This window comes from Aquarana catesbeiana, linkage group LG11 (assembly GCF_042186555.1).
Source record: "Aquarana catesbeiana isolate 2022-GZ linkage group LG11, ASM4218655v1, whole genome shotgun sequence".
Classification (NCBI taxonomy): domain Eukaryota; kingdom Metazoa; phylum Chordata; class Amphibia; order Anura; family Ranidae; genus Aquarana; species Aquarana catesbeiana.
Genome location: NC_133334.1, coordinates 211,302,768 through 211,325,824, shown reverse-complemented (window position 1 = coordinate 211,325,824; position 23,057 = coordinate 211,302,768). Strand labels below are relative to the sequence as shown.

The following is a 23,057-nucleotide window of genomic DNA, read 5'->3' as shown; positions in this document are numbered from 1 at the left end:
GAGAAAACAGACGAATACAGTGCATCTCGAAAGAAGAGAGTGATAGAGAGGGAGGGACAGTAAGGACTTGGAAGGTGCTTTGTGGGGACAGAAGGAAGCCAACTCCACCTCCTTTCTGTCTGTTGGGTCTGGAGGAGTGAGTCCAATGGAGACCACCATGGGAGAGGGCAGCAGGAGAAGCTGAGTCAAAATTTTGCAGCCAGCTAATGAGACATCATCCCTAGATGAGGTGTCATTAGATGAATCGCGTTGGTTCGAGTCTTATCCAGGCCATTGCAAACCACAGGTCTGACTGTCTAATGAATTTCACTATTAAGCGCCGATTTTGCTGATGAAATGTAAGTGTTCTGTTCTTTTAAATAAAATTTGCTACTTTGTGGTTTTATTTTATGTGAAGACATTATTTTTTTCTGGATGTCTGGACTGTATAACATAATCGAGAGAGTGGAGTCTTAGCTACAACTTGGCAGTGTGATATTCCTGGAGGCGGCAAACGGATAACCCCTGTGGAGATACCATACATACTCGAGTAGAAGTCGTTCCGCGTATAAGTCGAGGCCCTAATTTACCACAAAAAATTGGGAAAAACTTAGTGACCCGAGTATAAGACGAGGGTGAGAAATGCACAGCTACTGTAAGTGGAAAAGAGGGTCAACAATGCCCATTTGCAGCCATAGGTCCCCCGAACTTCAAACTCGGTAGTTAAGGGTTCCTAGATGCCCCCTAGCTGCAGCCAAAATTTGGGGTCTCTGAACCCAAATGGTCCCGAAATGACATTGCTGCAGATGGACACAGTTGATTGACTTTGGGGCCCCGTATCTCAGGGCCACTTAGTGCTAGGAACCCCAAATTTGGTGTGCAAACTCAGTGGAACTAGCACCATAAAATATCCAAAGCTGGGGTTTCTAGCACCAAGTGTCCCCGAGATACAGGGCCCCAAATATCGGTTCAGAAAATGTCAAGCACTTTTCTGCAGCAGAGAATGACATTTTCCGAACCGGCTTTGGGGCCACGTATCTCGGGGCCACTTAGTGCTAGGATATGTTGTGGTACCAGTTCCACTGGGTTTGCACACCAAATTTGGGGTTCCTAGCACAAAGTGGCCCTGAGATACGGGGCCCCAAAGTCGGTTCGGAAAATGAAATTTTTTGCTGCAGAAAAGTGCTCGACTCGAGTATAAGTCGAGGGGGGCACTTTCAGCACAAAAAAAAAGTGCTGAAAAACTCAACTTATACTCGAGTATATACGGTATATCTCCCTTTTAGCCTGTTTCACTCAGCGCCATAAGTTTTCTCAGTCCATGCTTTCCGGTAAGCATATTTCTTTTTCCAGGTGGTGGTCTTCACGTCTATGGTGACCGGCTTAAGGTCATCTACGATCACGGGAATATTCACACTTTGAGGACTTCTATAAATATATATGCGTCACTTGGTAGTCTGCTCTGTTTTATTGGGACTATCACAACTTTATATGATGATCTATGGACTTTTTAATTTTAATTTTTGTGGCGGCATTTTTCCACACATACGTTACACTTTTATAGTCATTTATATGTGACGTGTTTTGTTATAATGGTTTATCTAACCTATTTGATACCTTCAATTCATACCACTGCTATAAGTATATGCACGTAATTTTTTTTTTTATGTTGTGATCACATTTATTATATTTGTGTGGTTCATTTAATTGGATCACTGGCACAACAGCGCAGCACTTTTACCACACAGGTTTACAGCTGTAACCCAGTCTCTGAAGACCCCCTTGAGTATACCAAAGACAGAACAAAGAAAACCTGGACTGTGACATTCAGGTAGTGGGGTTCAATGATTCTTATGTACTGTTAGCTTCTGAGCACTCTCCAGGTCAAAGACCATGGTAAACCATGTAGGACTCCCTTTGTCTTATGTCACAGCCTTGAAAACTATTAAAAGGACTACAATCATCACAAGTTTCCATCAGCTTCTACCAGCTGCAGTGTCATGCAGGTTTTCTACAGATTTTGTTGCCACCTTTTTTAGGGCGAGGAAGAATATTGCCACCATTACTCCAATCACAAAGGACACACATTTTTCACATGATTTTGTCCCTGCTAATCACATCTGCTCTCAGCAGTTAATTTGCAGATAACCAAGTTGTTCTCTTGGGAGTTTTAAACTATGTTGTCTCAGTTTAGCTGTGCACAGGGCCGTCTTTAACATTAATGGGACCCTGGGCAAACGTTTTCTTGAGCCCCCTCCATACAATTGTGTGCTCCACCTGCTCTGAGACATACAATAAATAGCAGCTAGACTTAAAATCAGTTTACTGTATCAGATCAGGCAGCAATTGCGATTGGTTGCCAGAGGCTACAGTGTATCATTACCGCTTACTGACTGGTTGCTAGAGGTTACAGCACACATTACGGCTCACTGATTAGTTGCTAGATGTTACAGCACATGATTTCTGCTTGTTGATTGGTTGCTAGAGATTACTGTACAGTAATACTGCTCACTGATTGGTTGCTAGAGGTTACAGCACATCATCTCCTCACTGCAGGGGGCAAGATATAAATATGAATGCCGCATTTACATATCTATGCCGCCGGATGCAGCTATTTACATATGAATGCCGGTTATTTACATGTAAACACAGGGTCTGCAGGTGAGTCATCTGTACACAACAAGGCAGAGCTGGGCAGCATTAGTAGCAGCACTTCACACTGAGATATCAGGACACAGCAAGGGACTAAAACTTCAAGGGACAAGGGAATTTAAACTGAGATAGTTTGCAAGTATGATGCAGCTGCTTTGGACCCCACAATGACAGGGCCCAGGGCAGCTGCCCCTTTTGCCCTGGCTTAAAGACGGCCCTGGCTGTGCAACATGTCAGATCCCAAAAGCAAAGGGAGCAGTCCTTCTGTTTCTGCCCTCTCCAACGCACAATTCACTAACAGTTGCAGGGTGGCCAGCATTTTCCGTCCTGAAGGACCAGACACAGATTGCCTGGATTGTTGTCCCCCACTTGAGACCACATATTTCTCACACCCAATCAAGTGTGGCACCCCTTAGCCATATCTGGGTATCTATGCTAGATTTTACCAGCACCAGAACAGCGTACATAAGCATACTTCTACACATTCGCTTCCAGAGTTTATTTTTTACATTTCTGCAGCTGTAATGACAAATGTCTATAAGCCCTATCCAAATCTTTATTTTCCTAGCAGGTTCTGCTATGGAACCTGCTATAGAAGTAATGTCAATTTGTGAAACATTAGCACTAAAAATGTCTAAAGCAGCAGCTGCTATCCTTAGTAATCATTCCGCTGCCTTGCAAATCTGGGAAATGGATGCCCGATGCCTAAAAGCTCAAAAAGCAATTGCAAATCTACTCCTCGGGTCATACAATCTCTAAACTTTTCTGGGTGGATGTTCAAGAATCATCCAATGCCAGATTCAGACATAAGGTCCTTCAGACAACCCTTTGAGCTACATGCTGCCCCCAGTTTTTACTTTTTTGGTATGTGGGCCTATTCGTGTTTAGTTTTGCTCACTCCTCAGTTGGACTACTTTTGAATATTCCTACTGTCTATGAAAAACTACTGACCCAGTGTTCCTTGAATAAACGATAATACTCCTACTGCTGCTTCTCTACAAGCTGAGGCATTATCAGAATAGGAGGGGCAATACCTGGCTGGCCAAAGGCTTTTTTGTTTGCCATTGTCAAATTCCCCCTGTAGGCAGAAATAACCCCTATTTTCTATGAGTTACTACTGATCCTGTGTAAACCAAATACAGAAGAAGATTTAAAAAATCTGAATTTCTAAACAATATAAGCTTTAGATGACCGAGCAATTAAATACTATGGTCAGAATGTATTACCGCAGCAGCAATTTTCGGCCATGCTAGTGACCTCACTAAGACATCGTCTGCTGATGGTGGCGTTTCCAGGTTCCATTGCATAAAGGACTGGAAAGTGGTTCTGACTGTCAGTGAACGATCCTGGAATAGAGGAAGAAACAATGTTACAACTACATTCAAATGGATCATAAATCCTGGTAGATGAAGGCAGATGTAGAACTATAACCCTCAAATGGGCTTCATTTCTTGCAATCTGCACATCTAAAATTCAAGTCATGAGTGTCAGAATGTTCATATTAAGCTGGCGACACACACACACACAAATCTAATTGTACAATTGCCAATCTACACTACCTAGACAAGCTATCCAATTTATATCCAATCAGCCCTTCTCAGATTTGTTGGTAAATATGAAGGAGATTTTATAAAGGCAGTGGAGGACAGAAAAGCCTGGCACGCTTATGATCCATGAGGTCACAAAGAGTCGGACACGACTAAACAACAACATAAAGGAGATTGCACAAGCATACAATGGTGTGTGACCAGCATTGGCAGTCTTTAGGAAAAAAAGGAAATGCTTAAAGGGAACCGGTCATTACAAAACTATGTTGTCACCAATTATTTGTATTTTAAAGCTGCAGGCTTTTAGGTCTGTCATGCTGATCCTAGCTTCATTACCTATTGAAATATGGACCTGAAACACAGTATGCAGAACGAGAGTTCAGACATATCTAGCTTCAATGTTTGCATGCTTGTTCCAGGTCAATCAATAGGGAATGCAGCCTGTTCTTGGCTTCAATGCCTGGTGACTGACCTGGAATAAGGATCAATTACTTTAAAAACAATTTAGAAATGACAGCATCTACATTTCTACCCTCACAGGAGGTTCCTACGTCATCACCACTTTCTTTTAACATTCCGTTATTTAATAAATACAGGGTTAATTTGTGTGTTTTTATAGCAATTTAAAGACTTTATTATTATTATTATTATGGGAGGGGAGTTGGCCAGTGCCATTTTTGCACACCTTTAAAAAAAAGGCCACCCATAGTTGATTGTTTGCTTCAGTTGCACTACTGGGGACTGAAATGCTCCAGGAATGCTCTTTTCATGCAGAGCTAATCAAAAGGATCATAACTGATCACAGTTGAAAGTCAAATGGCTTTGTGTGCCATTGAGAAGGTGATCAGCTATACCTGATTGAGTTTTTTATAAGTCATTTTGAGGAGGGGGTGATCCTTTTCCCAACTCCATGAGTCTGTTTTTGAATTTTTTTCTGACATTTTGGTGTTATATTTTTACTTAGACGTTATAATTTGCACAGAGTAAATACAGCTGGATAAAACTAAAACAGCGCGTCTTCATTTCAGGCTGCAAAGCAGCAAAATGGGATTATTTTAAAGGGGGAGATTCTTTTCTATATTCACTGTATTCTACATAAGTGAGCTGTGTGGTGGTATAATTACATTTTACTGCAGGCCTACATTTAGATTTTTTGAGGGGACAACCAGAGGTGTGGACAAAAAACAATTATTGGTACGCAGTTTTACCTCTTCCTCGGAGAAAGGTTTATTATCCTCCTTCAGGACAATCCCCATATAACCTTCAGGGACCGTAACCTCCTGCCCTCGGAGCACTCTGCCTCTGAATGAGACCTCTTTACCTGTAAAAAAAAAAAAAAAAAAAAAAGGAAGGGAATTGTCAAACAAATTAGCTCATTCCATACATCCGATAATATTGAGCAACCTTACAATTATAACTTATTAGGCCTAGTACAAAGTTGAATGGAAAAAAAAAAATAATATAAATAAAAAGAAAGCTCCAGTTGGAACCACTGTACCAACAATTCAAAGTTAGTACAGTGATTTCCCCCCCCCACTGAGCTGTTGTGTTCTGACAGGGGGACAGCCCCCTGTCAGAACACTCCTGTCAGCACTCCCAGCCAATGGCTGAGAGCGCTGATCGGGAGCCAGTCGGCTGCTGGTTTTTCAGCATGCATGGCCAGCTTCTGTCGGACCGGCTGCCATATACATGGACGATCGTCACAATTGTTTGATTCAGTGTCTTCCCTGACAGTTAAAGCAGAAGTAAACCCATTGATTTAACGGTTTCAGAAAACAGTTACATTCCCGGCATGCCAAGATTGCTAACTGTCACATTTGCTTGTGCTGTCAACCAAACTGTCAAGCCACCCAATAGCTGGTGTCATAGCTGATCACATGTGCAGCATTATGGCAGTTGAAGATTAAACAAAGGCCAAGATGGCAGCTTCCTTGGCTGAAACCGATAAGAGGGTTTACTTCCACTTTAAATATAAAACTTTTTTTTTTAATAAAAGAGTTAGGTACCTGGTAACTCTTTTTCTAAGAAGTCTTCCAGGGCAGCATCTGAGAGATAGGCTCCTCCTCCCTGAAACAGGAAACACATTAGTCCACCATTATAAATTTCACAGTCTTACCTGCGTGCCTCAGTTGTATTAAAGCATCGAAGGAAATCTCAGTAGATCTTAAAAGCTCCCCCGTTGTACCTGGTATTTGTCTTTTCAAGGGTGGGAACTAGTGCTGCCCTGGAAGACTTCTTAGAAAAAGAGTTACCAGGTACCTATTTTCTCAAATCGTCTTCCAGGGCAGCATCTGAGAGGATGTATCAAGCAATACTTACTAGGGTGGGGATAGAGACTGGAGCGCCTTGCGACCAAGTGCCTGGTCTTGGTCAGACAGCTGGTCTATGCGGTAGTGCCTTGCAAAGGCACTGAAGCTCGACCATGTCGCTGCCCTGCAGATCTGCTCTGGAGTTGCCCCTGCTTCCTCTGCGAACGAGGTAGCACAGGCTCTGGTTGTGTGTGTGCTCTGATCCCGCTTGGCGGAGTGAGGTTTTGTGCCTCATAGATCGTCTGTATGGCCATTCTTATCCATCTGCTGATGGTATTCTTGGAAGCCTGTTTCCCTTTGTTGACTCCTGCATAAAGGACAAAAAGGGAGGTCGTTCTTCGCCAATCCTTCGTTCTTTCGAAGTATGTTTTCCACGTCGAGTTTGTTGTGTCTCTTTTTCCGCTATCCATAGTTTTTGAAAGCAAAGGTATGATGATATTTTCGGTTCTATGGAATGTTGAGGGGACCTTGGATAAGAAGGCCTGGTCTGGAGAGAGAATTATTTTGTCTAAATGTATTAGGCAGTATGGTTCCATTGTAGACAGTGCTTGGATTTCGCTCACTCTTCTGGCTGATACTAGGGCCACAAGAAGTACAGTCTTTAAGGTGAGGTTTTTGTCTGAGCTATCTTCCATCGGTTCAAATGGAGGGGAAAGAAATCCTCTAAGTACTGTGAGCATGTCCCAAGTTGGAGTTCTATTCATTTTGGCTGGTCTAGCTCTTTTGGGTGACATCAGGAATCGCTTTATGAGTGGGTCCTCTGCTAGTCTTGTGTCCATGAACGAGGAGAGTGCTGCAACATGTACCTTCAGCGTACTTGGGGATATATTTGTCTGCTCCATCTTGTAGAAAATCCAGGATTGTTGGGATTATTCCTCTTTTGGAATATGGTTTGTTTCTGTCCCGGGAGACAAACTTTTTCCTCACTTTCTCGTAGATCGCCCTAGTTACGGCTTTCTGCTGTTTAGGATGGTATTGATCCCATTGTCTGACAATCCTTTGTTCTGAAGTCTCACCCCTTCAGTACCCAGGCCGACAGCTTCAGGATTCTGTGGTTCGGATGGTTGACTGGGCCCTGTGATAGGAGATCTGGCCGGTCCATCAGTGTCGGCTGAAGCTGGATGCTGAGGTTTTTCAAGTGGCTGAACCATGCCCTTTGTGGCCAGTGCGGTGTTATTAGTATCACCATTGCTCTCTCTGCCTTTATTTTTTGAATCACCCTTGGTATTGTGGCAGTTGGAGGGAATGCATAGCATAGTTGCCATCCCCAGCTCTGGTTGAAGGCGTCTACTCCGCTGTTGCCATCTGTGGGGTCCAGAGAGAAAAATGTTGGTGATTTTGCATTCGCTTTGGAGGCGAATAGATCTACCTCGGGTACTCCCCACTTTTGAGTGATTTATGCGAAGGTCGCTTGGTTCAGAGACCACTCCGTCTGTTTTGTGGTCTTCCGGCTCAGGAAGTTTGCCAGCGCATTGTCTGTTCCTTTCAGATAGATACCTGATATTGACTTTGTTTGATTCTGCCCATAGTAGGATTTTCTCCGTCAGCTTCATCAAGCTTCGGGACTTTGTCCCACCTTGCCTGTTTAGGTATACCACAGTCGTGACGTTGTCCGATTGTAACTTAACGTTTCTCCCCTGTATTGCTGGTTTGAACGCTTTTAATGCTTCCCCCAAAGCTTTTAGCTCTCTCATGCTTGAGGAGGCTTAGGACCATATGGAGGTCCATTTTCCCTGTGAGCAGAGGCCCCCCTAGTGTGCCCCCCAGCTTAGGGCATTAACATCGGTGGTGATCCCGATTGGCTCGGATTGGGCCCATTTGAATCCTTCGATGTATCGAAGTAGATTGAGCCACCATTGTAGTGTTAGTTTGACTGTGGTTGGAACAGGAATGGACCTGTCTAGGGATGAGTGGCTGCCATCCCACTGGGACAGAATGTAGTTCTGTAGAGATCTCGTGTGAATCTGTGCCCAGGTGATAGCTGGAATAGAAGACGTCATCAGTCCTAGTACGGCCATACCTTGTCTGATTGTTATGGCGTTGGTCCTTATTAGGAAGGTTACTGCCTGTGTGATTTTTTTCGTTCTTTTCTTCCGTTAGGAAGGTTTTCGTTAGTCTGGAGTCCAGTATATAGCCCAAATATACCACTGACTGGCTTGGGGTCATCTGTGAGACTTTTCTGCATTTATTATCCATCCCCGGTTTTGCAGATAGGACATACTTGTGCACAGGTTGTTCTCTAGGGACTCTGCTGAGTCCGCAAAGAACAGTAAATTGTCTAAATATGGTATTATGCCAATACCTTGTTGTCTTAGACCTTTTAACGCTTCTGCCATTATCTTTGAAAAGATTTTTGGTGCAGAGGAGATGCCGAAAAGGAGAGATGTGTATTGTGGGTGCAGCGTAATTGCTGGGCCTTGTACTGCGAACCTCAGGAATTTTTGATGACCCTCCTTTATGGGGACATGTAGGTAGGCATCCTGTAGGTCTATTGTCGCCATAAATGTCTCCCGTGGAAGGATGTTCCCTAGGTGTGTCACTCTCCAGAAGTTCTTGAAGCTGGGTTAGCCAGGTTGATAAAGTCCGGGCTGTGCAGGTGGAAGCTATTTCCGGATTTCCATGGGGTCGTTTAAGGTACCCGCGTCGTCAAAGGCCAAGTCAGATTTGTGACTTTTGCCAGAGAAGCATCCACTTTGGGGCATTTAGCCCAGGTTTTGGTGTCTATCTCTGCAAACGGGTCTGCGTTTGACTGTGGCTGGCATGAAGAGTTTTTTCTCTGGGTCTTCCCACTCTTTTTTTTTTTTTTTTTTTTTTTAAAGATATCTTTAAGAGTTTAGTGTACAGGGAATGTTCTAGGCTTCCTGGGTTGCAGCTCTTTATACATCTTGTCATGTATTGTGAAAAGGATAAAGGAAGCTGCGCTAATAAATGGAAAATCCATACAATTGCTTGTGGGTAAATCAGTAGACAGTTCAATCTAATGAATCAAACACCAGAGTGAACCAAATCAAACGTGCCGCCACCTTATGAAAAACCTGTTTACCAGCTGGCAAGCAAAGTCGGGCAGATGGCTTATACCCAGCCAGGGCCTTTGCTTGTACAGATCAGCTGATGGGCTAAAAGCTGGATGGTTAATGGATGCTCAGAACCCTCCTGACATCGTATGACCTTGGTCAGAGCCCCGGGACCGCCTGATCTCCCCTAACACCGCACCGGCAAAAATCACGAGAGTGAGTTCTGCGAATTTATGCTCTTTAATACCTAGCGTGTCCGCTATGTTTTAGAAGGCTATTCGTATCCTCTGATAGAAATAAAGTTGCCCTCTGAAACCGCATCTTCCTCGTCGGAGTCTGAGCAAAGTTCATTCTCCGATTCGGATTCATCCGAATCCTCTTCTTGTTCTGTCTGTTCCCTGAAGGAACGCATATCCGGTGGTAGACGGGGTATTGGTCTGACTGACGCTTGATGGCGCTTCTAACTATTTAATAGCTGAGCGAAAAGGCGTCATAGTGCTTTGTATTTCTTTCTTTCTGAAAGAGCTGAGCAGATCTTTCAGATACCCTTGCGATTCTTTGGCCACCATTTTGTCTATACATTTTTGATACAGGGGTTTTTTCCCCATTCTGGGGAAAACCGGTGGCTGCACGAAGCACATGTTTTGTTGCTTTCCACTTCCCTTTCCTCAGGGGTCTTCACCTGAAATCAAGCACAAAAAAGGTCCCCGTGAGGTAGGCGGGTAAAGGCTGCCTGTAAGTAGGCAGTTTTACAGTAAGGTTAAGACAGAGGTGACTCTGGAGTATTCTGGCTTACCTTGGAGCTGTCCTGGCTTGCAGGATCTGCAGGGCAGGGTGGAGAAGCGTCAGACATGGTCAGCCACCAGGATCCTCTGCTTAGAGGGGCCTTTTTAACTTCTTCCTGCTTAAGCTCCGGCCCCACCCCCAGCTGACCCCGTGCAGGTTGGTGGATATACCTGCACATGCCGCTGCAATTCGTATCCTCCCTTTTGGGTCCAATAGGGAGGGGGACTCTGCTGCAGTATGCATTTATATTGATATATTTGCTATTGTTAAAAATCCTTTTTTTTTTTTATATTCCCGCCCCCAGAAGTGATGTAACCGTAGCCCATTCTGAGTCCCTGGAAGCAGGCTCCAGGAAAATGGCCGCTAACCCGGAAGTGTCTCCGGCGCCATCTTGGGACACCCCACCGGGCCTCCATGAGGAGAGGCTCGTTCTGCGGTGTGTACAGGACGCCAATCGCGGCGAAAACACTGGCAATCAAGCGGGCGGTGGGTGCGGACATCACGGGGGTAGGAGAGGAACAAAAAATAAGCCGTGAGGCACCTACCCGTCCGGCGTGGCAGCAATCAGGGGGTGAGGCATCCATGCACCCACACCGCTGTACGCTCTTCATGTCTGGGAGTATGTTTCCAGAATTTGCACATGGAGTTCCCTGGTGAAAAACTGCGACAGGTCCCTTGAGCAGCGGCATGGGGGAAATGTCAGCGCATTATTGCAGCTTGGGGGGATGATTGCAGACCCCTCTGTAGGGGTGAAATCTCAGGCAGAGCAATACTGCTCAAATATGCTGCCCCTGCTCGCCCTCCCAAGGCCCGCAGGGCTGGATGGGATGCTGGCAGGGAGTCTCCTGCAACTAGCACAGAGACTGAGGTAAAATAACAAACGTTTCTTTTGCAGCTCCTGTGGGTCCGGAGGAAACACAAACAACTGAGGCACGCAGGTAAGACTGTGAAATTTATAATGGTGGACTAATGCGTTTCCTGTTTCAGGGAAGAGGAGCCTATCTTTCAGATGCTGCCCTGGAAGACAATTCGAGAAAGAAAAAAAAAAAAAAACCACCACATTTTGTTAATGCATACCAAACTGCGCTTTTTTGAAGACATTTTTTTTTAATCACCTGAATTCAGCTTTAGCATCAACGACAGATAATCACATCTTCTTTTTGTTTTAGTCCCATTACCCTTAGGCAGCCAGTGTAGGTTATGATATATAAAGTTTCATTCAGCTTTGATCTTATTGCAGCACAGTGTAAAATAACAGAAGTACTAATAATAATGGAGGGCAAGGCAAAAGCCTCACTTCAATATAGTTTTTTAGGCAAGAAATGGCCCATCATATATTTTAAAGGTTAAGTTCACCTTTCTGGACATGTTACACCAATATTTAAGGTGTAACATGTTCAGCATCTGCGCCCCCCCCCTTTGCGACAGCGGGCCTGGAATCTACTCCCTGCACTCACTGTCACAATTCAAAAAGAGCACATGGCTGCGTCATTCATTCACAGATCCTTGTAAATCAATGAACTACAAGTACCGACGGCCCTTGCGGTTGATGGATTGTAGTTCTCAATTAACTACCAGGGTGCTGATGAACACACTAGGTAGTTTATTGAGCATCCTGTCATTCAGTACTACACAGTCTGCAGGAGCAGGCATAACACCCACAATCTGCTTAACAGTAGTGGTTCTCAACCTGGGGGTCGAATGATGATTTGCCAGGGGTCACTGAATCTTAGGCTGTTCCTGAAGCCCGCACCGCTCTCCCAGCCTTTTTGTGGCCGCCCAGCAGGGCTGTCCCTGGAGCCTGTTGTTGCCCAGCTGTGCTGTTCCTGGAGCTCGCAGTCGCCAACTCAGCCTCTTTACAGCCATCCATTCAGTTCACAGCATGGCTGGGGGGCAGAGACTAGAGGTCAGCCGACTGGTGAGGAATGTGAAGTGGGAGGGGCTGGAGGAGACCCGATCTCCTGATTTCAGCATAGGTGTCACTGCTGCGAGACACCACAAAGTCGGAGGCACAGTGAGCACTTTTTTCTGCTATATGTCCTAAGCGCAGAGATTTGGAGGCTTGATTTATTTATACCACCCCAGGGTGGGTTTATACTCTGCAGCTATGGACATCTTTGGATACATGACCAGTAGAAACATAGATCTAGGGGGCGTGTTTAGTCAGGAACAGGTTACTAACACGCAGGATATGCATAGCCTTATGAGGCAGCTCAGACATGCTATGGAAAAGCAGCTGAGAGTATGGTGGGACATAGCCACCTTAGATATGTACATTACGGAAAAAATGACCCCTAGAAGACTGAGGTGGGACTTACATCCGAATGACAATATTGATGATGGAGATCTTATGGGTGACTGGTACTCTTTCTTTAATAAGTGTGAGGGGGAGCTGCTTCGGAATATTGTTAAGAGAAGACAATTTAAACTAAGGGGCATAGAAGCCAATATTACAGAGATTAAAAACATGCTAGCACCCTTCTCTAACCAAAGGGAATATAAGGACAAAGAAAAGGAACTCCAGGAAATCATCAAAAAATATGATGGGGAGATCCAAGCAAAAAAACAAAAGAAATTTAAGAGGGATGTCCTTGACTATAGAAATGGGAAAGTATACAAGTGGCAATCCAGTATGACAGATCAAAATGATGATGTGGATGACATCAGCATTGATGAGAGCCTAGATGAACCCCATGGGGGCCGGTTGATGGAATGGATGGGCGATAATTCCCAATTTCCATCCCCGGAGCACTTTAATGGTGGGAACCGTAGTAGATCTAGACCTCTCATTAGGGCTCCAGATAGATCTAATCATAGAAGGGTAGGCCACCAAAGACCCCATGAATATAGGACACCAAGTAATGTGAGGTATGGTGTACCTACACATAACAGGTTTTCACCCCTGAGATATCAACATGAATCCCACCCCCCCTATAGAAGAGATTCGAGGGAAGAGAGGGATTTTCATGGAGGACAGAGAAACAGACCTCCGGGAAGATGGAAGATCCGCCCCCCCTACAGGGCTTATGGATGGAGGGGAATGAATACAAACAGAGGCAATACACAGAGAGAGGACCAATGGGGAATTGGAGAAGAACGAACTCCAACCATAAATCGAGGGTACGGAGAGAGGAGGAATCCCAACTACGAACAAGAGCACGGCCAGAGAAGAAACATAGAGGAGATGCGAACAAACCCGGCAAGAAGAGGCAGACAAGAGGATGCAGAGGAGGCAGGAAGAAAAAGAAGAAGAGTGTATTAGGAAAAGGCATCTACAACTTAAGCAATGTAACATTTACAGCGGAAGAACTACAGGTGCTTGATTTGGGCCTGAAATTTGCACCGGACAAGGCCCTGGATAAATTTGAGGCTTATATTATTGATCTCCAAAAATTTATGAGGAAACTTAACTTGAAAAAACACTTTGCCATAAGCACAGAAAGTAGCATCAAGGACACTCCAGAATATATTCAAACTAACCTGAAGAACAACTCTACCTATAACCCCAAAACCCCAGGGAGTCAGTGTCTGACTGCGTTTAAGAAAATGGTAGAAGAGGACTTGAGAAATCTGAAAAGGAAGGAAAGAAAAAGGAAAAACATCTGGAGGACCATTAAAGATTTGGGGAAACGACATGAGGTAGTTATAAGGCCGGCCGACAAAGGAGGTGGACTGGTCATCTTGGACAAAAAAGACTATCAAGAAGAGATGGGCAACCTACTAAACGTGGAAAACACGTATAAGAAACTTAGAACGAATCCGAAGAAAAAATATGAGAAACAACTAAAGAATTACATCACTAAAGGAAAGGCCATGGGGATTTTGAATGTGAAAGAAGCTGAATATTTATACTCTAACTCTACAAAGACCCCCGTGATATATTATACACCAAAGATCCATAAAAGACTGAATAAACCACCTGGAAGACCTATCATCAGTGGTATAAATTCAATCTTCTCTAGATTAGGGGAATATCTAGATAAATATTTGAAACCTCTGGTACAGCAAGGGAAATCATATCTGCGGGATAGCTTACAGCTCATCGAAGAACTCCAAAGTATAAAAGGTACAGAAAATTGGGTATTGGCAACAATAGACGTCAATTCATTGTATACAAGCATTGAACAACCAGATGGATTGCTTGCAGTAGAAAAGGCTCTATATGAGAACACAGGAATGAGACAGGGGCAGATCAACTACATTTTGGAAGGCCTGAAAATGGCAATGGAGTGCAACTACTTTTGGTATAACAAGGAGTATTTTGTACAAACCAAAGGCGTTGCAATGGGGGCACGATATGCACCAAGTGTTGCAAACCTGTTCATGAACATGTGGGAGGAGGAATACATTTATAACAAAAACATCCCCCAAATTAAAATGTACCGTAGGTATATTGATGATTTAATCATCTTATGGGATGGCACTACGGATAGTTTTGAGAAATTTCTTGAAGGGCTGAATATGAATAGGTATGGGATCAAGTTCACGGGCAAGTGGAACCTGCATGCGATTGACTACCTGGATCTGGAAATCTTCAAAGCAGGTGATTCCCTTAATACCCGCACCTTTTTTAAAAGCACAGATCGTAATGGGTATATACCCACTTCAAGCTGTCACCATCCGAAGTGGAAATCCAACATTCCAAAGGGCCAATTATTAAGGATACGGAGAAACTGCAACAAACTGGAAGATTTTGAGGCCCAGGCAGATGTCCTGATTCAGCGGTTCCAAGAGAAAGGATACCCACAGGAAAATCTGAATAAGCTGAAACAGGAGATCAAGAACATGGACAGGAACCAACTACTTAAGAAGAACAGTAGGGCCAGAAATGATCAGATGGAGATGACCTTCATTACAGGGTTCAACAACCAATATTAGGATGTGGAACGGATCATTAAGAAATACTGGCCCATCCTGAAAGAGGACCGGGTACTAGCTAAAATCCTCCCCACCAAACCGAAGTTTGTGTACAGGAAAGCACCTACTCTTCGTAACCATCTTGTACATAATGTAATTGACCCCCCCAAGCAAACCAATATCATACCCAATATGAAAGGGTTCTTCAGATGCCGCAGATGTCTACCCTGCAGAGTCAGCAAACCCCAACCAAGGAAAAAGGAAAAGTTCAAGTCAACTGTAGATCATAAAGAATACCAGATCAAGGAGCTGATAACTTGTCATAGCACTCACGTCACCTATATCATTGAGTGCCCCTGTCATCTACAGTACGTGGGGAGAACCACCCGCCCACTCTATTTCAGAATACGGGAACATATCAAAAATATCAAAAAAGGGTTTCCGAAGCATCATCTATCACGGCATTTTGCCGAATTCCATCAAAAAGATCCCAGTGGCCTCATTTTTTACGGCATTGATCAGGTGAAAACCCACTGGAGAGGGGGCAATAAAGAAACACTAGTCTCCAGGAATGAGACAGGGTGGATATATCGGTTGGGGTCTATTGCCCCCAAAGGCCTGAACTTGGACATAGACCTCAACTGTTTTATAGCTAACCCCTAAATCAAGTTACAGTAGTATAGACTCCCCCTAGGTCTATTCTGGCATATGTTCTTTTCCTTTATCCGATAGTTGTTCAATAAATAAGGGGGGAATAGAGCAACAAGAAACTATGATACTAACCATTCTATTGCCTTTGCAACATGTGTTATAGAATAATGGAGGAGTAGGGGACAGCGATAGCAAAATCTTAGATAGAACTAATATGGGGTTGGCACATAGGCCTGAACATAGCCAAATACCCTTAACGATTATGGGGCACAGGTGCATGTACGGATGTATATGGGGATACCCACACATAGGTATGGGGGACTAGGTGCAATTTATATGCACCAGGTTAGTGTTTCCATATACATGTAGGTGCCCTGAATTATGCCCTCTATGCCGTCCTCCCTCTGTTTTCACTAAATGCTATTTATGGTGTTTTCGTTTATATGTTTCATCTCTTTAATACAACTCACACCCCGGGCTGATATCATGTATCCCAATCCCTCGGGTTCTCCAGCACCCCAGAATGTTATGAGGGGTCTGGGATGTGGAGGCCACATTGGAGAAAGTATACTAAGGAGTATGTAAGTGGGAGAATACACTACCTAACATATCACTGGGAGGCTAATGTACGTGGGGTATCAACCATGTGAAGGAGTATTCTATAGTCGGAAAATGCCTACACAGTAGTTATATCTAGGAATACACTGGCCCTACATAGGAATGCCTACAGGCCAATTTGTAAGCCAGCCAGTTTTTTATGTATAATACTCTTTGGGTATACAACTCTAATTATAATTTCTCTGGAGGGTTTTGGGTGGTTTCAGAAACATTATTTATTTTGTTTTAAATCTTAGATGAAGAAAAAAGGTTATTTTTTGTTATCTGTTATTATTTTTATTTTTATCTATTATTTTTTGTGTTTTGAAGTCTGGAGATCGGAAGATGATATTCATATAGATAGCAATATATATCCAACATCCTGGTTCCGCATCCATACCATGGTGGATCCTGAACGGGACTTGGGGTGATATTCCATTATATCCACTTTTACAAGATAGACACTGGGTTTGCAAGGTGGAGGACATGCATTACCGTTATCCACCACTGCGGGCTGTGCCTATACGATATACTTACCTGGCTTATAACCAAAGATGATTTTCACTCAAATTTAATCTACATTATACAAGATGCCTGATGTTTACATTGCTTCATGTGAAATATGTCTGCTAATCTATGTAAAGGGTCAGCGGAGATGTATGGGTCAGTAATAACTATTAAAACCTCGACCTATGTTCACAGGGATCTGATTAGTGCACCGCCAAATGGGGATGTACCGGGAGGGGGAGCCACGGGTTTGAATATCCAATCAAAATCCCTATAGGGACGGGAGAGGGGAGGATCCAGCATGTCCGCTTACCTTATAACCTGTGAGGTGTAGTAAGATGGCGCCGCCTTTGAGAACGTCGATGACGAAACACGTAAGGCGGGGCTACGCACTTACGTCATTTCCGGGTACGGAGCGAGAGAGCCTGGAACGCAGCTGGACCGCAAGCCGCACGCTGCGGGGAAGCACTTCCTGGCTTTCAGCTTCACCCTTAGTGTAGTGCGATGTGCTTTTTTCCCTGAGGGGAGTTTTTATACCATTAAAGTTTTTAATTATACTACACTATGAGGTGGCATCTCCTTTTATGAGGGCTTTGCTGGTGATCCCCTTCCTGGACTTGGTATGAGGTGATAATCCGGAACTCCTGGGAGAGAGGCCATTCCATCTCAGTAACCACGGGATACCGGATAAGAGGACGGCTTTGGGATCCTAGAGTGTCTGTCACCCCTGCAGGGGTAGTGGAAGCTGGTGAGTGGGGAGCCAAAAGGGGAGCACAGAAGTCACGGATTTACCTCTGCGGGCACCAAAGTCACTAAGCTGTTGGAACGTTTCTGCTGCTATTTAAAACTGGGACGCACCACTTGAGATTATACTCTCTTTTTCCAATTTTGATGTCATTTACAGTTTTTTTCCTTTTTGGCTTTTTTTGGACTTTATTGCACTATATTGCACTTTATTGCACATCTATATGTTGGATTGCATGGTCATATATATACGTATATATGGCATATATATGTTTCTGTATTGTTATATGTATATGTCACTAATTTTGCATACATATAAGTTGGATTTATTACATCAGCTGCTCAGCAGCAGCACCTAGTGGCACCTTTTGACACTACTTGTGACACAGAGGTATATGCAATATAATAGGGGTTGCATATACATATACATATATTTTTATTGCTTTTTTGATTTACATAATATGGGTTCACCGAGTAAGAGTTTCACAGTCTTCGCCTTTTGCGTTTGGAATACTATTTAACCTATTTGGTATAGTCACTGTTAAACGCACATAAAATTAATAGTCCACATCTCACAAGGAAGCGCCATACCCCCACCTACAATCCACAGTGAGCACCACTACCTGTGATTATAGTTGCCATTAAAAGTCCCCACTACAGTTCTCAGATCAGCAGATGACCTTGATCAAGAGCACCTAAGTTGGGTGATCTGAACTCACCCCAGCACTGATACTAATCCCAACTCCTCGTCAGCACTGCCACTCATCCCATTCCCCCCACCAAGGAGTAAGAGAAGGAATAAAAATAGAGAATACAAGAGAGGGGGAGGAAAAGAGGGGGAGGAAAAGAGGGGGTGGAAAAGAGGGGGTGGAAAAGAGGGGGTGGAAAAGAGGGGGTGGAAAAGAGGGGGTGGAAAAGAGGGGGTGGAAAAGAGGGGGTGGAAAAGAGGGGGAGGAAAAGAGGGGGAGGAAAAACAAAACAAAAAAAAAAAAACAAGAAATTAGGATAGAGAGATAAAAGGGAAAGAAAGGAGAACAAAGAGAAAGAGTGGTACGAGTGGAAGGGACTCAGGGAGCGCTAAATGTCCGTGGGTTAGGGGCGCAAATTACTTGTCTTGCCTTGGGTGCTGACAACCCACGCTTCGAAAATAATTTTACTGTTAGACCCCTTTCACACTGGGGCGGTTTGCAGGCGGTATTGCACTAAAAATACCGCCTGCAAACCGCCCCTAAACAGCCTCCGCTGTTTGTTCAGTGTGAAAGCCCGAGGGCTTTCACACTGAAGCGGTGCGCTGGCAGGACGGTGAAAAAAGTCCTGCAAACCGCTTCTTTGGAGCGGTGAAGGAGCGGTGTATTCACCGCTCCTGCCCATTGAAATCAATGGGACAGCGCGGCAATACCGCGGCTATAGTCACGCTGTACGAGTGATTTTAGCCCTTTTTCGGCCGCCAGCGGGGGTTAAAACCGCACCGCTAGCGGCCGAATACAGCTGCAAGAACGACGGTACAGCAGCGCTAAAAATAGCGCTGTTGTACCGCCGACGCCCCCACCGCCCCAGTGTGAAAGGGGCCTTAGGGGTCCCCACGACTTGGGAAATTTTATTAAGGGGTCATGGCACTAAAAAGGTTGAGAACCACTGCTTTACAAGCTCCGACAAATAAATAATGCATTTTTTTAACCTGCAAAAATAATGTGCATTTATTATTTTTTGTAGGGTTGTCCCGATACCGATACTAGTATCGGTATCGGCACCGATACCTAGCATTTGCCCAAGTACTTGTACTCGGGCAAATGCTCCCGATGCTTCCCCCGATACCTAGAGGACAGCTGTGATCGGCGCGTGGGGGAGTTACAAGATTCTCCCCCAGCGGCTTTCACCAGCTTTAGTGACATACAGCGGTGATCGCTCACAGCTGACTGTCACTGCATCCTCCTCCATGCCCCCTCCGTTCCTCTGTGCCTCTCCGCTGTCCCCTGCATTCCTCTCTCCTTATCTGTCCCCCTCCGTACTCCCCCTTCGTTCCTCTCTCCTTATCTGTCCCCCTCCGTTCTCCCCCTCAGTTCCTCTCTCCTTATCTGTCCCCCTCCGTTCTCCCCCTCAGTTCCTCTCTCCTTATCTGTCCCCTGCATTCCTCTCTCCTTATCCGTCCCCTCCGTTCTCCCCCTCAGTTCCTCCGTCCTCCCCCTCCTTCCTTTGTGTATGGATAGAGTCAGCTGACTCTGTCCATTCACATAACTGAAACATTGTAATCTCCTGTGATTACGATGTGTCAGTTTATGAATGGAGAGAAGCCGCTGTCTTCTCTCCATTCATTCTCAGTGCAGCTGATGCTGCAGAGAAAGGGACTGGGGAATCTCTATCCTCTGTCTCTTTCTCTGTCTCAAGGGGGAGATATCAGAGATCTGTTAAGACCCCAGATATCTCACCAAAGCCCCCCAAAAGGGCTGATTAAAAAAAAAAAAAAAAAACAATAAAGAATAAAAAAATATTATTGTAAAAAATAAAAATTGTAAAAAAAAAACAAAAAAAAACACACACACATACGTTCACCCCCCCCCCCAAAAAAATATAGCAAAAAAAAACTGTCACGTGACATTAAAAAAAAGTATCGGTAATTGGTATCGGCGAGTACTTGAAAAAAAGTATCAGTACTTGTACTCGGTCCTAAAAAAGTGGTATCGGGACAACCCTAATTTTTTGTAAAGGGGAACTTCTACTTTAAATGTGAACTGATCTATAGTGGATTTGTACAAACTTCAGTATTAAGGAATGACAACAATGTACTTGTTGCAATCTGCATGCTTTACTGATCTGTAAAGGAAAGTGACACTTTCATTCCTTATGAACCAATTACCAAGCTCAAACGATGCTTACAATCACCTGTACAAGGCAATTACGGGATGTGGCTGTACCCTGGTAAATGCAGATCTGAGAATATACAGATGAACACCCCTGGATTCAGATGTTCTGAATCCAGAGGCATACATCTGTACCTATGTATATGCTTAGGTCTGCATGCTGTCATAAAGGCGGCTTTGAGCAAAATCTGTGACTTTTTACGCTGTACAGCTATCTGTCAGTGTGTGTGACCCCTTTGCTGTACCTGAAACTGGCAGTATGGGTGGATTTCCTCAATATTTCCTGTACTTGCACAACATAAACATAACATAATACTATGGCATTCATTTATTTTATATTATAAGTAGGAATAACTAATGTATCCACTATGCCTAGGAATTAAAGCCCAACTCTAGAAAAATGTAAAGAACATCCAGCCTACACTGCAAAGGTTAAAGCGGGATTCCGGCCAGCTCAAAAATTTTTTTAAAGTCAGCAGCTACAAACACTGTAGCTGCTGACTTTAAATAAGTAGACTTACCTGTCCTGGGTGCCCGCAATGTCGGCCGCCCGAGGCCGACCTGTCCCGTCCCTCGGGTCCCGACACTGCCATCCTAGGTAAGGGAAACAGGCACTGGAGCCTTGCGGCTTCACTGCCAGTTTCCTACTGCGCACGCGCGAGCGGCGATCTGTGAATGGCCCCATGGTTTTCTGGGAACACACACAGTTCCCAGAAGGCAACGGGGCCGCTCAGCTAGCAGCAGAGCACGCCGCGGAATAGGAACAGGCAGATTAGGAAGACTGCCTAGCAACAAGGGTTCAGGTAAGTTTAAAAATTTTTTTTTTTTTCCAAATGTTTTTTTTTTTTTTTTTTTTTTTCGGATTTTTGGTGAAATTTTTTTTTTCAGGGTGGCCCTCCACTTTAAATGCTTGTTATGTCTAGAGAAGAGTTGAAGAGGCTCTCATCACTTACCTTAGGCTGGCCATTCACGGGTCTAATCTGATTGATGATCGCTCAAGTTGGGTACAACCAGCCTGCCAGTTTCCCTTATCGCTAGCAATAATCACTGTCTCCCGCCTGTAGCAGACAATGGCCTGGCAGGAAAGATTCCCTTGTCAGCACTGTCTGTGTTTATGGGGAAATCATGCAAATTTCATTCCTGCAACCCACAGCTGCAGGAAAAAAATTTGCACCATGTATGGCCGGGCCTTACACGCTCAAGAGCCCTCCACCACCAGAAACAGTGTTTCAGCACATACAATACAGGGATATTAACTCTCTATGGTATGCAGAGGAGGTTGGAGTGTGAACGGAGGTAGTCACATCCTACAGATGAGCGGTGGTGGAATGAACGCTGTTCTGGAGGGAGCCGCCTACTGGAGCAATGGGTAAGGAAAGGATTTACTCCTTAACCACTTGCGGACCGCCCGTCTACAATGTACTGCGGATGGAGGCCTGTGCAGGCAAAGCGATGTACTAGTACGTCATTGCCTGATTCTCAGTTTAGGGTGTGCGCATGCAAGGAATAAGAAAAAAAAATTATCTTTAGTAAAAAATCAGCACACATTACACATTGTTCGGCACACATTTAACCCCTTGATCACCTGTAGATGTTAACCCTTCCCAGCCAGGCCAGTGTCATTAGTATGATCACTGTATTAGTGTCACTGGTGATGTCAGTTCCCCCCAAGTAAGTGTCAGATTGCTCGCCATACTACTGCAGTCTCATTAAAAGGTGCTGATCAACACCATTAGTAGTATAAAGAAATAAATAATTCCTATATATATATATATATATCACAAACACACACATATACGGTGGATATAAAAGGTCTACACAAATTAAAGCATTTGTTAACCCAAAAAAAAAAAAAAAAAATTAATAAGATTCTGGTCCTTTAAAGCAGATTACACAGCACAGCGCTTCTTGTGCTATGTAATCTGCCCCCCCCCCCCCCCTCTAAACTGTAAAACCTCTCTCTTCCTGTATGCCCTCTCTAATCAGACCACGATAACCAGGACAGCTCCGCCCTGATCACCGTGGTCAAAGTGCCTCCCTTTGTGATAGGCTACCTGCTCTCCCCCCTCACCCCTTGCTTCCTCCCCATCAGCGACGGGAGGCACATGCTGTCACATCATTGCAAGATTTGGCAGACTGCCAGTCGACTGGGCCGAGCACCCTCCCCTCACTCCCCCTATGGGATAACCCCACCTTGCCTGAACTTACCACTATTCCTGATCATAGTCTATGGGTTGCTAGGGGTGTAATTTACCTTTCACAAGTTGTAGCCAACGGATCAGTTAAGTCATTTCAAACACTTAAAGAAAACGTCGCTTTACCAAATCACATGTTCTTTCGCTACCTCCAACTCCGACACACACTCAATTCACAGCTTGGTGGCCCTACCCGCCCTTGAGGTCCCACTATTAGTAGACATAGTATTGGGAGAAGACCCTAAGAAACTGATTTCCCAAATATACACATACCTCATGCGACCTGCAGCCGATACCATTACACAACAGCTGCGGTCGCGATGGCGACTTGATGGACAAGGACTGGGAGGAGGCCCTTGGC

At 44.5% G+C, this 23,057-nt stretch overlaps 1 protein-coding gene across 1 annotated transcript in view; it reads right to left on the bottom strand.

The window, feature by feature from the left end:
- RNASEH2C (ribonuclease H2 subunit C) overlaps positions 1–23,057 on the bottom strand; it is a 40,801-nt gene that overhangs the window by 9,933 nt on the left and 7,811 nt on the right. The window contains exons 3-4 of the mRNA XM_073605246.1: positions 5,387–5,499; positions 3,858–3,977 (exon numbers count right to left, since the gene is read on the bottom strand). Coding sequence (XP_073461347.1) covers positions 3,858–3,977; positions 5,387–5,499 — 233 coding nt within the window. The remainder of the gene's footprint in view (positions 1–3,857; positions 3,978–5,386; positions 5,500–23,057) is intronic.